This window comes from Acanthochromis polyacanthus, chromosome 7 (genome assembly GCF_021347895.1).
Source record: "Acanthochromis polyacanthus isolate Apoly-LR-REF ecotype Palm Island chromosome 7, KAUST_Apoly_ChrSc, whole genome shotgun sequence".
In the NCBI taxonomy this organism is placed as follows: domain Eukaryota; kingdom Metazoa; phylum Chordata; class Actinopteri; family Pomacentridae; genus Acanthochromis; species Acanthochromis polyacanthus.
The window spans coordinates 1,252,023-1,268,201 of record NC_067119.1 but is presented as its reverse complement, the minus strand read 5'-3'; the positions used below and the strand labels follow the sequence as shown (position 1 = coordinate 1,268,201).

At 41.0% G+C, this 16,179-nt stretch overlaps 1 protein-coding gene across 5 annotated transcripts in view; it reads left to right on the top strand.

Annotated features, from left to right (window-relative positions):
* The window catches only part of LOC110963346 (chromaffin granule amine transporter), a 40,118-nt gene extending 29,086 nt beyond the window's left edge, over positions 1-11,032 (top strand). For all 5 annotated transcript variants that reach the window (XM_051950591.1, XM_051950590.1, XM_051950588.1 and 2 more), the window contains 10 exons: positions 1,498-1,587; positions 1,878-1,921; positions 2,454-2,514; positions 2,765-2,860; positions 3,006-3,084; positions 4,528-4,579; positions 6,261-6,324; positions 7,375-7,494; positions 7,600-7,733; positions 10,032-11,032. In XM_051950591.1, coding sequence (XP_051806551.1) covers positions 1,498-1,587; positions 1,878-1,921; positions 2,454-2,514; positions 2,765-2,860; positions 3,006-3,084; positions 4,528-4,579; positions 6,261-6,324; positions 7,375-7,494; positions 7,600-7,733; positions 10,032-10,142 — 851 coding nt within the window. In that variant the 3' untranslated portion in view covers positions 10,143-11,032. The remainder of the gene's footprint in view (positions 1-1,497; positions 1,588-1,877; positions 1,922-2,453; positions 2,515-2,764; positions 2,861-3,005; positions 3,085-4,527; positions 4,580-6,260; positions 6,325-7,374; positions 7,495-7,599; positions 7,734-10,031) is intronic.
* Positions 11,033-16,179: the final 5,147 nt, after the last annotated feature.

Below are 16,179 nucleotides of genomic sequence, written 5' to 3'. Positions count from 1 at the left end.
TTGTGCTGTAATTTTTTCCATATCATAAACCTTTTTCACACCCTCCTGCCACTGCTCAAGAGTGGGGGCGTGAGCTTTGAGCCAAAGCTTTGTAATAGCTTTTCTTGACCTTAACATAGTTTGAATTGCTCCCACAACCCTCCACCAAAAGGGTTTCAGGATGGGACAGTCCCAAAGGGTTTTCATGTTTTTTGCTCTTTCTGTCAAATTAATCTCCACAGTTTTTCATTTTTATGCTTTATTATGTATTATAGTCAGGTAAAGTAGTATTTTGTATGATGTTTGTCGGGTATTATCGCTAAAATGTAAATTATTTTGGTAAATTCTCACCATAAATAACACTATAAGGTCAACATTTACACTTATGTGGTTAATTCATAATGTCGAACTTATTCTTCTTAATGGATAGAACTTTGGGTGTTGTTTTAAATAAGTGTCTTGACTTTATCTTTATGATCCAGAATTCAGATCTCAGTTTAACATTTAAATATGTATAAACCACCAAATCCCTTGAAATGATAAAAGATGGTTATATTCATGGATAGGGAACATTTTTTAACGGAATCGGTGTATGACGAGTTGTAGTCTGTGAATTGAAGAAATCAACGATTCATTGTTATTATTTTGACTGGGCAGAAGAAGAAGAAGAAGGTTATGCATGTTAGAAAATATACTGTAGATCAGCTGTAGTTCCTGGTTAATACTATAGAGACCAGAGGAGGCGTCACTCAGACTACAGTTCATGTTAAAGCAGAGAGCACTGTGGGAGTTCAGCAGCAATGGGTACCATGACAAAGACTGATTGGGAGTTTAGCTAGCAGCGCGTACCATGACAAAGACTAATGTGGGAGTTTAGCTAGCAACGGGTACCATGACAAAGACTAATGTGGGAGTTTAGCTAGCAGCGCGAACCATGACAAAGACTAATGTGGGAGTTTAGCTAGCAATGGGCACCATGACAAAGATTAATGTGGGAGTTTAGCTAGCAACGGGCACCATGACAAAGACTGATTGGGAGTTTAGCTAGCAGCGCGTACCATGACAAAGACTAATGTGGGAGTTTAGCTAGCAACGGGCACCATGACAAAGACTAATGTGGGAGTTTAGCTAGCAACGGGTACCATGACAAAGACTAATGTGGGAGTTTAGCTAGCAACGGGCACCATGACAAAGACTGATTGGGAGTTTAGCTAGCAGCGCGTACCATGACAAAGACTAATGTGGGAGTTTAGCTAGCAACGGGCACCATGACAAAGACTGATTGGGAGTTTAGCTAGCAACGGGTACCATGACAAAGACTAATGTGGGAGTTTAGCTAGCAATGGGCGCCATGACAAAGACTGATTGGAAGTTTAGCTAGCAGCGCGTACCATGACAAGGACTAAGGTGGGAGTTTACCTTGCAACGGGCACCATGACAAAGACTTCATGGATGCCTAATGCTCAATAGAACTAGTATATTCAAGATGACACAGAATCATTCTTTGCTGTGTTTCAGTCGGAGCGCCATTCGGCAGCGTGATGTACGACTTCGTGGGGAAGAGCGCCCCCTTCCTGATCCTTGCCTTCCTGGCCTTGTTTGATGGAGGTGAGACTGTAAAGACTGAAGCTCCGAACCACCACAGGTTTTGTTCTCAGACAAAATCAGTCAGCTGTCTGGTCTCTAAAATGTCTGAAAATGGTGGAAAATGTGTATCAGGGTTTCCTTAAATGTTTTGTTTGGTCCAGAGATTTTCAGTTTATTGTCAAAGTAAATATGCACATGGAGAAGCTGAAATCATAGAATTTAGACAGCTTTTCTTCAAAATTGCTCATGAATTGTCCAAATTGTCGATTGTTTTAATATATTAATTGTCTTCCGTTCTATTTGTGTGCCAGCGTTGCAGCTTTGCATCCTGCAGCCTTCGAAGATCTCTCCTGGGGTGAGTCCACCTTAAAACGTCGTTATGTTGCTGATCTGCTGTTATTTAACATCTGTGGTTGAGAAGAATTCATAAATGTGATCAGTCAGATGAAAATACTACGTCAGAGCATTTCTTTATGTCAGGTCACAGTTTAGTTTATATACTGAGGTAAATTTATCCTGGTATTTAGGATGTCAATTCACTTTATAGTTCAAATATTAAGGAATACAATCCTAAAAAAAATCATATAAAAAAAAAGCCTGATTACAAGAAATTTCAATAGTAAGATGAACCATCTTGGAGTCGTTTTGAACTGTCTTGGAGCCATTTTGAACCATCTTTGAATCATTTCGAACCATCTTTGAACCATTTCGAACCATCTTTGAATCATTTTGAAGTTTTGAGCCAGTCATTTCCAGTCAGAAGAAACCTGACTGGTCAATTAAAAACATCACTATAAATCAAGTGTTGGCTTGTCTGTGAATAATAAACTGAGAAGTTATTGTAAAACTTGTCTTCTCAGTTTGTTGGTGTCCTGTTTGTGTTTCAGAGTGTGGAGGGAACGCCGCTACTGACGCTCCTGAAAGATCCGTACATCCTCATCAGTGCAGGTAAGAAGCTTCCACTCAACTGTCTGCAAGTGGATGCAGGTTTAGATTTCAGCTTTGTTCAAATGTTGGTGGACTGAGATCATAGCTGCTCTAAATGTAAGTACAGCAGGAATAAATAAACCAGAACGATCCTGTAGAGACACTGTCTGAAATGAGAAGAATTCAGACTCTTCAGTTTGACCACTAAACAAGGAAGAACAGCAGGAATGTGTTTTATTCCAGGTGTGTCTGTCCGTCTGCTCACCTGTAGGCTCTCTGTGCTTCGCCAACATGGGCGTGGCCATCCTGGAGCCCACGCTGCCCATCTGGATGATGCAGACCATGTGCTCTCCTAAATGGCAACTTGGTACGATCCAGAGTCTGCTACCAACTTCCTTCCTTCCTTCCTTCCTTCCTTCCTTCCTTCCTTCCTTCCTTCCTTCCTTCCTTCCTGAACGTTGTTGAGCAGCTGTGTGGACGATGCTGCCTCTTACAGGTGTGTTGTGTTGCAGGTATGGCCTTCCTCCCTGCCAGCATCTCCTACCTGATTGGAACAAACCTGTTTGGCGTTCTGGCCAACAAGATGGGACGGTTGGTGGTATATGTTGTTGTTGTTGTGTTGGCACACCTGGATATTACCACTCTAGAACTTGGATATCAAATTGCCAAATTGTCAAAAACCTGAATATTTACCTGGTTTAGATTCAAAGATCGACTTGTGACCACACCTAATAGTCAAAAAACTGAAATTATCACCAAATGTATCAAAAATCTAAATATTACCACACCAAAGTGTCAAAAATATGTATTTTATCACACAAACATGTTAAAAACATGGATATTACCGCAAACAGGTGTCAAAAATCTAGATTTAACAACTGAGTCTGGATATTACCATACAAAAACTTTCAAAATGTGGTTATTACCAAATAAAAGTTTCAAAAACCTGAATATTACCACATAAAATGTTCAAAAACCTGGATATTACCATAAAAGAATTTTAAAATGTGAATATTACCACATAAAAATGTCAAAAATGTGGATATTAACACAAAAATGTGTCAAAAGTCTAGATATTGACTGTCAAAAAAATCAAAAACCTGGATTTTACCACACACAGGTGCCAAAAATGTAGAATTTACCACCAGGAAGTGTCACAAACCTGGATATTTACCCTCAGAAATGTCAAAAACCTGAATATTAATCCTCACAAATTTAAGAAACCTGGATATTACCACGCAAAAGCGTCAAAACCCTGGATATTACCATATAAAAAATTTTAAAACTGGATACTACCATATGAAATTATCAAAAACTGCAATATTTATGTACAAAAGCATATAAAATCCTGGATATTGATGTGTAATTTTAGAGTTAACGTGCCTATCGCAGCTGTTTATTCCTGGAAACATCCCATCCTGCAGTGGAAAGACACCTCATCTTTGACAAGTCCAGCTTACCGTGTCTTTCGGTCGCACCTTTGATGGGATGTTTTTGGGTTAGAATCAACCAGTGATGACTGTTTTTGAACAGATCTACCAGAGACCCAATAAATCAGAGATAGAACCTCTGTCTGATGGAACTCTTAGCTTGTTAAAAATGAACAGAGCAACCACAAAAAATGCCAGCAGAGACATGAAGCGTCTACAGAATCATTCTCCACGAACCTTTGGAGTCCTGAAGACGTGGTTTTAAGGTTCAGGTTGGAAACGGTTCGGCTCTGGCCTCGGGGATCAATAACTTCTGGTTCTGAAAAGGTTCAAAGGACTGTTTGAGTTTCTGTCTTAATAATAGTAATAATAATAATATTAATAAATATTGTTTCTGTATTAATCAGTAAAGATAAACTCTGACTCCTCCAACAGAACTTAATCTCTCCTCCGGTTTTTAAGCTTTACATTGATGAAGACATTTCCTGGGAATCCGTCCAGCGGTTAAATCAGCAGATTAACTCTTCTGGAAACTGGATCTTAAGTCCTGTTCAGACCTGATACTGGAGCTTCCTGGTAACTGCTGCTGGTTTTCTGTTTCCAGGTGGCTCTGCTCCATGTTGGGGATGTTCATCGTCGGCGTCAGTCTGCTGTGTGTGAGTACTCATCCATTCATCTGAACATTATTCCATTGATCCACCATCAATTCATCCATCGATCCATCATGAATTAATCCATCGATCCAACATGAATTCATCCATTGATCCACCATGAATTCATCCATTGATCCATCATGAATTCATCCATTGATCCATCATGGATTCATCCATTGATCCATCGTGGATTCATCCATTGATCCATCGTGGATTCATCCACTGATCCACCGTGGATTCATCCATCGATCCACCATGGATTCATCCATCGATCCATCATTGATTCATCCATCGATCCACCATGGATTCATCCATCGATCCATCATTGATTCATCCATCGATCCACCATGGATTCATCCATTGATCCATCATGGATTCATCCACTGATCCACCATGGATTCATCCACTGATCCACCATGGATTCATCCACTGATCCACCATGGATTCATCCACTGATCCATCATGGATTCATCCATTGATCCATCATGGATTCATCCACTGATCCACCATGGATTCATCCACTGAGCCACCATGGATTCATCCATCGATCCACCATGGATTCATCCACTGATCCACCATGGATTCATCCACTGATCCATCATGGATTCATCCATTGATCCATCATGGATTCATCCACTGATCCACCATGGATTCATCCACTGATCCACCGTGGATTCATCCATCGATGCACCATGGATTCATCCATCGATCCATCATTGATTCATCCATCGATCCATCATTGATTCATCCATCGATCCACCATGGATTCATCCATCGATCCATCATTGATTCATCCATCGATCCATCATGGATTCATCAATTGATCCAACATGGATTCATCCACTGATCCACCATGGATTCATCCACTGATCCACCATGGATTCATCCACTGATCCATCATGGATTCATCCATTGATCCATCATGGATTCATCCACTGATCCACCATGGATTCATCCACTGATCCACCATTGATTCATCCATCGATCCACCATGGATTCATCCATCGATCCATCATTGATTCATCCATCGATCCACCATGGATTCATCCATCGATCCATCATGGATTCATCCACTGATCCATCATGGATTCATCCATTGATCCATCATGGATTCATCCACTGATCCACCATGGATTCATCCACTGATCCACCATGGATTCATCCATCGATCCATCATTGATTCATCCATCGATCCACCATGGATTCATCCATCGATCCATCATGGATTCATCCACTGATCCATCATTGATTCATCCATCGATCCACCATGGATTCATCCATCGATCCATCATGGATTCATCCACTGATCCATCATGGATTCATCCATTGATCCACCATGGATTCATCCATTGATCCACCATGGATTCATCCACTGATCCATCATGGATTCATCCATTGATCCACCATGGATTCATCCATTGATCCACCATGGATTCATCCACTGATCCACCATGGATTCATCCATTGATCCACCATGGATTCATCCACTGATCCATCATGGATTCATCCAGCAGTGTTCTGATAAATGTGGACAACTAAGCCTTTGATTTTTACTTTCCTTAAATTAATTTGCTCACAAATGTTTTATTTATTAGCATTTTAAATTCACATTTTAACAGCAGTGACATGTGTTTTTGTTTGTGTTTATGTTTGTGTGTTTGTGTATATTTGTTTATGTTTGTAGGTTCCTTTTGCCACCAGCATCTACGGTCTAATTGGACCAAACGGAGGTCTGGGCTTCGCTATCGGTGACTATCATACATTTTCATTTATTTTTAGTTTTCAAACATCAAAGTTCTTCGACATCATTAAACAATAATTAAACATAATTAACTCAGACGTTTGGTTTGATTATGTTTGATCCTGGAAGAGAAACTATATTATTTCTATCTATCAATCAGTTTAATGTTTACATTTTTAATTTCTTTAGTTTCTTCTGTTGTGCTGAAACAAACAAATTTATTGACTGTCAGACTGAATCTTCACAGTTCATGTCAGAGATTTTTTTTTAAACTTCTGTTAAGTTCATTGGTACCCTTCAAAATCTTCATCTTCTGCTCCAGATAGTTTTTAAAGTTGTTCTGTTGCTTAATGTTTTACAGAAGTTCAATGAATTACAGTACAGACATTTTCTACCTGAAAAAAAAATATTTTAAAAAATGAATCTGCTCTGTTCTGGTTTTTTTCACAGATTTCACTACATTAAGTTTCAAAGCTGAAAAAAGGCACTTAGTTAAAATTCCTACTTTTACTGGAGCATTAATATTCTTTGCAGACTTTTATAGATCAAATTCAGCATAGTAAATTTTGAACATTTTTTTCATATAACTGCCTTAAATAGTAACATTTTCCAAAAAGATTCTATGACTTTTAGAATAATTCTTTTTTGGAGGAGGTAGCACTAAAATATTTTTAACTCTGAAGCTTCAATAAGATCTGTCACTGAAACTAATAAATTATGGATAAAACCAAACTATATTCATATGACAGAGACTCAAGATTTAGTTTAATATTAATTATTGAAAGATTCTTTGTTCAGACAATAAATTATTATTAATTTGATGAGTGTGAAACTGTTTGCTTGTCTATAAGCGATCATGATGTTCACGGATTTAAACTCAATTCAGTGGAAAATAGGAAATTTATTCATAAAGAAACATTTGGAGCAGAACTTTAGGAGGAACTTTAAGTTTTCACTCGAGTTTCTTGACCTGACGTGAACTTGAAGGATTTGTTGAAAGATGAGCCTCATCATGTTGTTGTGTTACCGTGGTGACAGCCGTGTTGTGGTTCTTCAGGTATGGTGGACTCCTCTATGATGGCCATCATGGGTTACCTGGTCGACATCCGCCACGCCTCCGTCTACGGCAGCGTCTACGCCATTGCCGACGTGGCGCTGTGTATGGGCTTCGCTATTGGTAACGGACTACATCATTGATCTGTCATCTCCAGATAAAGACACCAGGAGTTCTGTGAGCAGATCCATCATCTTCAGGAAGTGACTGGTGTTTGTGTTGTTCCAGGACCGTCCACGGGGGGTGCTCTGGTGCAGGCGGTGGGTTTTCCCTGCCTCATGGTGTTTATCGGAGTCATCAACATCCTGTACGCTCCTCTCTGCTTCCTGTTGCGGAACCCTGAAGTCCGAGAGGAGAAAATGGTAAATATACATCTGGAAACATCAGGAGACGTTATTAAGTCTGTTCTAGCTAACTGGTAGTGACACTGGAGCTAGCTAACTATCTCCAGTGTCACTAGCTAACTAGTAGCTAGTGACACATAGCTGACTAGTAGTGAACAGGTGACATGTAGCTAGCTGCTGTTTGCCAACTGCACTAAAGACAGAAGTACTGCTGTCGTGTATAGTCTACAGCAGCAGTGAGTACATTCCTGTGTACTATCACTTAAATCCTCACTCTCAATATTTGTACTATTTCTAAGTACAACAGCAGAATATTTACTCTGATGAAGAATTAAAAACAAATCCAGTACGAAAACTAAACTAAACATTAAGGCTCCAAAATCTGACTGATGAACATGGTTCTAAAATGAGCTGAGAACAGCAGAGTGCTATAGAAGGAGTCATAGTAGCACTAATCAGGAGGTCTAGAAGGAGTCATAGTTCCACTAATCAGGAGGTCTAGAAGGAGTCATAGTAGCACTAATCAGGAGGTCTAGAAGGAGTCATAGTTCCACTAATCAGGAGGTCTAGAAGGAGTCATAGTTCCACTAATCAGGAGGTCTAGAAGTGGTGGTCCTCCTGGTAATGCTGTTTGATGTTGGAGAACATTCTTTGGTCAGATGAAGATCAATGAGTTGGACTCAGATGGAGTCCAGATGTTTGGTGAGAACCTGACCAGGACTACCACAGTGGATGGATGGTCCTGACAGTGAAGCATGGAGGTGGAGGTGTGATGATCTGGGGCTGTAGAAATGAGTGGATTCTCCATGCTGAGGAGGACTGAGTCTCACCAGAAATAAAGCAGGACATACAAAGGACTGAAGTAGTAGTTTGTACTTTGACATCAAAGAGGATACTCTGCTATTAGAAGTAATCTGATTACTGATCATTGACATTTAAGTGATATACTCAGGGTTCCTGCTGCTGTTCGCTGGTCTAACAAACCAACTGTAGATTCAGAAGACAGCAGCGTTACTGAGGAGTGTTACCAGTTAATGTAGTAAAGCTTCTGACCAACATCCAGACCAGGAGAGGTGACCTGGTTTTAATCTAGTCCTAAATAAGAATAACAATAATAATAAATATACTTATAATAATATAATAAAGAGAACAGCTGCAGCTGGAAGGAGCTGCTGAGATTTAAATCCTGTCCTTTATGAGATATAATGAGGAAAACAACAAACAAAGCAGAAACAGTGGATGTACTTCTGATCCTCTTCCTGTCACCTCTGAAACCTGAGAGCCTCTGTGTGCTGATTGGTCGGCTCAGTGAAAACAGATGATGTCATTGGACTTACCTGGAAAGGTTTAAATCAGCTGCAGGTCTGAACAGGAAGCAGGAAGAGTGTGTGTGTGTGTGTGTGTGTGTGTGTGTGTGTGTGTGTGTGTGTGTGTGTGTGTGTGTGTGTGTGTGTGTGTGTGTGTGTGTGTGTGTGTGTGTGTGTGTGTGTGTGGAGTCATTACGCAGCGATTAGACTGATCACAGATCAAAGGCTGTTGCCTTCAAAGATGCAGAGGAAACATTTCTGCTTAATACTCCATCATTACACACACATTACAGACAAGGAAACAATATTTTTTGGTGCTATAAATGAAGACAACAGGAGGATTAACCTCAGATCATTTCCTCTCTTATTTCTCATCATGTCACTGATCCAGAATCTGTAATGTCGGACAAACAGATCGATCATTTCTGATTATTGCTTGAATTTTAACCTCCAGAACTCTGCTTGGATCAAACGATCTTTCAGCACTTCAGTTTTCATAGTTCAACTTGTCCCACCTGCTCAGTCAGATCTGAAAATGAAACTAAAATAACTTCACTCATTTCTGTGTCCCAGTATTTCATATTCATCTATTTTATGAGTTCAGTTTTCTATTATTGGGACCTGCAGCTGCTTACGGTTCAGAAAACATCACGGGTTCACCTCTGATTACAGGTTTGGCCGTTAATGTGCTCAAAGATGGAACTCCAGATCCTGAATCAGTGACGTGATGAGAAATAAGAGATAAAACTTCAGGTTTTTATCTTTAATAGTTCCTCAGATGTCGCTCAAACTGACTCAGATTTAATGAGAATAAAATCTGTTGAACCTGATCTTAGAATAAATGTTCTGATGGAAAGTATTCACAGATGTCTTCTTATATAATCCACATTTATACTAAAATAAGTGACATGAACTGAGAAAAGACAGTGTTGGTGAAGCCTGTTAAACATGTTGATCCAGGTGGTGTAGAATAAATAAATAATATCTTAATAAATGTTGTGTGTTTCAGGCGATCATCGACCAGGAGTGTGTGATGCACAGGAAAAGCTACAACACACACAAGGAGAGTCGAGAGTTTCCTCTGAGCGACTACAGCGAAGAAGAAGAAACAGAGGAATGATACACAAACATATGCACACGTATACACACAAACATGCACACACACATAGATACACACATAGATGCGCACACATACATACGTGTCCATGTTGTCTCCGTGTTTTTCTGCACACGTGTTCTCTGTAATGTTCACTATTAGATAATAAACCGGTTCCACTGCAGGACGCCTCGTTAACTACAGCTGGTGGTTTGCTAAGCCCCGCCCCTCCTGTCTAATTATCTTCATACTAACTGGTGTTCACCAATTATATTATTACAACAGAATCATCTTGACATCAAACATCAACCAGGATGGAGATCTCTGAGATGTTAGAGGATTCCAAAGAGCATCACCTCACAGTCAGGACCATCCATCCACTGTGGTCCACCTGGTCAGGTTCTCACCAACATCTGGACTCCATCTGAGCCCAACTAGTTCATCTCCATCTGACCAAAGATGAGCTCTGATTAGAGGAACTATGACTCCTTCTAGACCTCCTGATTAGTGCTACTGTGGAGCTAATGACATGCTAACTCTCCCTGTAGGCAGAATGCTGGTTAGCCTTACATGCTAACATTAACAGATTAACACATCAGACATTGTTGCTCTGGTGTGTGTTTGTTTTGTAAACACACTATCAGGGTTTAGTTTAGTAAACAACCAGCTGCTGTTCATGAGAATAAAGTTATTTTTGTAGTGAATAAATTCTCCTCCAGTGGTCCGTCAGCGTTCTGACTCTACGTATCTAAGATGGTGGAACAGAGGATGTTCTGGTCCAAGTTGTTAAGTTTAGAGTTTGTTTCGTTATTTAAAGGGACGTGACGTTAAGTAAAGAGATTTAATGTGAGTTTATTTTAAACAAGTGTTGATGTGAACCTGACCTGTAACCATTAAAACCTGCTTCACCTGGACTCACCTGTTCACCTGTGTGTGTGTGTGTGTGTGTGTGTGTGTGTGTGTGTGTGTGTGTGTGTGTGTGTGTGTGTGTGTGTGTGTGTGTGTGTGTGTGTGTGTGTGTGTGTGTTCATGCTTATTATCTGCTCTTTAATTTCCTGTCAGGAGGAAAAGTAAAAGGGAGGCGGATGAATCAGAGACACAGTTTTTCTTCCATAAAGACTTGTTTCTCAAACACAATGATTATTTTTAATGTTAGCATTAATGTTAGCTCTGGAGCAAACCTGAGTTAGATCACAGGAAGCTCAGGTCTGTTTATTAATTCTGACTCAGTGAACATTCTGGAGGTTTTGGATGTAAAGTAAAAAGAATCCTGAGCTAAACTCAACTAACCTACACTCTGAGGTAGTTTAAACTGTGGGTAACTCTGTGAGTTTAGCTGATAATCCAGGTTAGTTTAGCTGATAATGCAGGTTAGTTAAGCTGATAATCCAGGTTTATCTCAGTTAGCCTGACTTACTTAAATTTAATTTTAGTTTCATAAGTTCAACACAGTTCAAGCTCACGTTGGAAACTGGTGCTGGGAAGCTAACCTGGTCTAGGACAGGCTAACTGTCTGCTAAATGACTGTCACACTAGCTGTCAGGCTAACCATCAAGCTAGGCTAATCAGGCTAACAGTCAAGCTAAATATCAGGCAGATTGTAAGGTTAACCATCAAGCTAGCTGTGATTCTACCTGTTCAGCTAAGCTTCATGCTTATCATCAGGTTAGCTGTCAGGCTAACTTTCAGGCTTAATGTATGGTTAACTATAAACATATGGAAAATGAGAAAAAAGGTCAAATGTCCTGGAAACGGTTAACTTATCCTGGAAAAATATTTATCCTCCCCCTATCAATGCAAACGTTTTAAAAGTTATGTGCATGCATGTCTGTTGTCACCTTATCTTCTGGGCAACATTACGGCATATTAAATACAGCTGGTACGGAAAGTATTCAGACCCCTTGAAATGTTTCTCTCTCTGTGTCATTGCAGCCATTTGCCAAAATCAAAAAAGTTCATTTTATTTCTCATTAATGTACACTCAGCACCCCATCTTGACAGAAAAAAAATCCAGAAAGTAGAAATTTTTGCAAATTTATTAAAAAAGAAAAACTGAACCATCACATGGTCAGAAGTATTCAGACCCTTTGCAGCGACATTCATATTTAACTCACATGCTGTCCATTTCTTCTGATCCTCCTCCAGATGGTTCTGCTTCTTTATTGGAGTCCAGCTGTGTTTAATTAAACTGATTGGACTTGATTAGGAAAGACACACACCTGTCTATAGAAGACCTTACAGCTCACAGTGCATGTCAGAGCAAATGAGAATCATGAGGTGGAAGGAACTGCCCAAGGAGCTCAGAGACAGAATTGTGGCACAGATCTGGACAAGGTTACAAAAGAATTTCTGCAGCACTCAAGGTTCCTCAGAGCACAGTGGCCTCCATAATCCTCAAATGGAAGAAGTTTGGGACGAGCACAACTCTTCCTAGACCTGGCCGTCCAGCCAAACTGAGCAATGGTGGGAGAAGAGCCTTGGTGAGAGAGGTAAAGAAGAACCCAAAGATCACTGTGGCTGAGCTCCAGAGATGCAGTCGGGAGATAGGAGAATCAAATTATGACTTCCATATCGGTCGAGGCCCAGGTTAACAACGACCGCCATCGGTGCTGTCGACCTACAGGGTGCCGGTGGAAAATGGACGACTGTTGGTCGAAGAAGGAGGGGAGGAAGGTGTGTTCATAGGAAGAGAGAGAAGAGGAACACCAAGAGTCCAGGACTGAGAGTAGGGACTTTGAATGTTGGAACTATGACAGGAAAAGGTAGAGAGCTGGTTGACATGATGCAGAGGAGGAAGGTGGACATACTGTGTGTCCAGGAGACCAGGTGGAAAGGTAGTAAAGCTAGAAGTTTAGGAGCAGGGTTCAAGTTGTTCTATCATGGTGTCGATAGGAAGAGAAATGGAGGAGGAGTTATCTTGAAGGAGGAGTTTGTTAGGAATGTCCTGGAGGTAAAAAGAGTGTCAGATCGAGTGATGAGCCTGAAGCTAGAAATCAAGAGAGACAGAGATGGGAAAGACGTGCAGCAGGTTAGGGTGATAAAGGATAAGGATGGAAGTGTGTTGACAGGTGCCAATAGTGTGATGGGAAGATGGAAAGAGTACTTTGAAGAGTTGATGAATGAGGAAAATGAGAGAGAACGAAGAGTAGAAGAGGTGACTGTTGTGGACCAGGAAGTAGCAAAGATTAGTAAGGATGAAGTGAGGAGGGCATTGAAGAGGATGAAGAGTGGAAAGGCACTTGGTCCTGATGATATACCTGTGGAGGTATGGAAGTGTCTCGGAGAGGTAGCAGTAGAGTTTCTGACTGGGTTGTTCAACAGGATCTTAGATAGTGAGAAGATGCCCGAAGAATGGAGGAGAAGTGTGCTGGTGCCCATCTTTAAGAACAAGGGAGATGTGCAGAGTTGTGGCAACTACAGAGGAATAAAGCTGATGAGCCACACGATGAAGCTATGGGAAAGAGTAGTTGAAGCTAGACTAAGGGCAGAGGTGAACATCTGTGAGCAGCAGTATGGTTTCATGCCAAGAAAGAGTACAACAGATGCAATATTTGCTTTGAGGATGTTGATAGAGAAGTACAGAGAAGGTCAGAAGGAGCTGCATTGTGTCTTTGTAGATCTGGAGAAAGCTTCTGACAGGGTGCCCAGAGAGGAACTGTGGTTTTGTTTGAGGAAGTCTGGAGTGACAGAGAAGTATGTTAGAGTGGTGCAGGATATGTATGAGGACTGTAAGACAGTGGTGAGGTGTGCTGTAGGAGTAACAGAGGAGTTCAAGGTGGAGGTGGGAGTACATCAGGGATCAGCTCTGAGCCCCTTCTTGTTTGCTATGGTGATGGACAGGATGACAGACGAGGTTAGACAGGAGTCTCCATGGACTATGATGTTTGCAGATGACATTGTGATCTGTAGTGAGAGCAGAGAACAGGTGGAGGAGAAGCTAGAGGCATGGAGGTTTGCCCTGGAAAGGAGAGGAATGAAGGTTAGCCGCAGCAAGACGGAGTATCTGTGTGTGAATGAGAGGGACCCAAGTGGAAGAGTGAGGTTACAGGGAGAAGAGATCAAGAAGGTGGAGGATTTTAAGTACTTAGGGTCAACAGTCCAGAGCAATGGAGAGTGTGGAAAAGAGGTGAAGAAGCGTGTACAGGCAGGCTGGAACGGCTGGAGAAAAGTGTCAGGTGTGATGTGTGATAGAAGAGTTTCAGCTAAAATGAAAGGAAAGGTTTACAAAACTGTGGTGAGACCAGCCATGTTGTTTGGTCTGGAGACAGTGTCCCTGAGGAAAAGACAGGAGGCAGAGCTGGAGGTAGCAGAACTGAAGATGCTGAGGTTCTCTTTGGGAGTGACCAGGATGGATAGGATCAGGAATGAGGACATCAGAGGGACAGCACATGTTAGAGGCTTTGGAGATAAAGTCAGAGAGGCCAGACTGAGATGGTTCAGACATGTCCAGAGGAGAGAGAGTGAATATATTGGTAGAAGGATGCTGAGTTTCCCACTGCCAGGCAGGAGGCCTAGAGGAAGACCAAAGAGGAGGTTTATGGATGTGGTTAAAGAGGACATGAAGGTAGTTGGTGTGAGAGAAGAGGATGCAGCAGACAGGGTTAGATGGAGGCAATTGATTCACTGTGGAGACCCCTGAAGGGAAAAGAAGAAAGAAGAAGAAGAAGAAGATAGGAGAAAGTTCCAGAAGAAAGTTTCTGGATTTTTTTTTTAGATTATATCTCTCACAGTGGACATGCACCTACAATGAAAATTCAGACCCCTCCATGATTTCTAAGTGGGAGAACTTGCAAAATCGCCGGGTGTTCAAATACTTCTTGTACCCACTGTAGAGGAGTTTGTTTCCATCATGATGTCACACATGCTGGTGCCGAGGTCGGGAAAACTAGCTAACAGCAGCTAAGACAAAGAATGACATTGATTTGTTTTATATTGACTGCTTTGCACTGCAGGATAACATTTTATTTTGATATCTTAGTTATATTTATGATTTGCTTGGGTGTTTTGGCAGCGATTTTAATTATGTTTGACAAATGCAGGTGGCAGATGTGTAAAAAGTCTGAGTTGTGCAGTAAACTGACATGAAACAAAGAAAATAGTTTTTCAGTGATTTGTTGAAAATATACAAATATTTATAAATGAATTGCACCAGAGTAACTCCAGTTCGTCATGCTAGTGAAGGACTCTCATCTGTGGCTGTGTTTGCATTATTCTGTGATATATTTGTCAGAATCAGAATTATTTTTCATGGATAAATTACAGCCATAGGTGCACATCAAATGTCTGAGTAATAAATATAGAAACAAGTTACAGCTGTAGTAAAGAACACCTCCAAAGAATGAGGGGACGGGAATGTTTTGGTGTATGATGGATAACGGCTGGAAAAGTCCTGGAAGATAGTTTCAGAGAGAGAGTGGGAACCCTGAATCTGATCGGTCCTTTATAGCAAAGAAAACGCGTATTTTTCATGTTAAACACGGTTTGATGTGAAATGATGAACATTTAGCGGTGTGAGTGCTGATTACATCCTCTGACTGCAGCTTCAAACACAAACGGCTTCAAAACGTTTCCTCCTGCTTTGAAACCTGAACAAACGGCGTCGCTTCAAAGCCGCCGTTTCTGCTCTGATGTGGCTTTTTTCTGAGTAAACGGCTCGGAAACGCTGAAGCTGATTTATGGCTGATACGAGAAGTTTAAAACACGTCTGCTGGCTTTTAATCTGCTGCTAATGTCGCCGCTAACAGCACAAACCAGACGAGTTCCAGCAGCTTCCTGCAGCGTCCGTGTTCTTCTGGTTTGGATTTCTGTACATTTCTCAGGTTTCTGGTGTTTGCTTCCAGCTCCAGGTCGACCTGCTCACATCTTCCTGAACTCTGACGGTTTTATACCGGATCAGTAACAGGAACTGGTTCTGATTGGAGCTCTGAAATGTGTTAGAACCAAGAAAGAAAAAAGAAAAAGTAATCAAAGGTTCTAGAAGAAAATAATAACCAAACTTAGGGATCACCCAGACAGTTTCCTGTTTTCTGTGAACCTTTCAAAAATAAGGACCTTCTGAAGT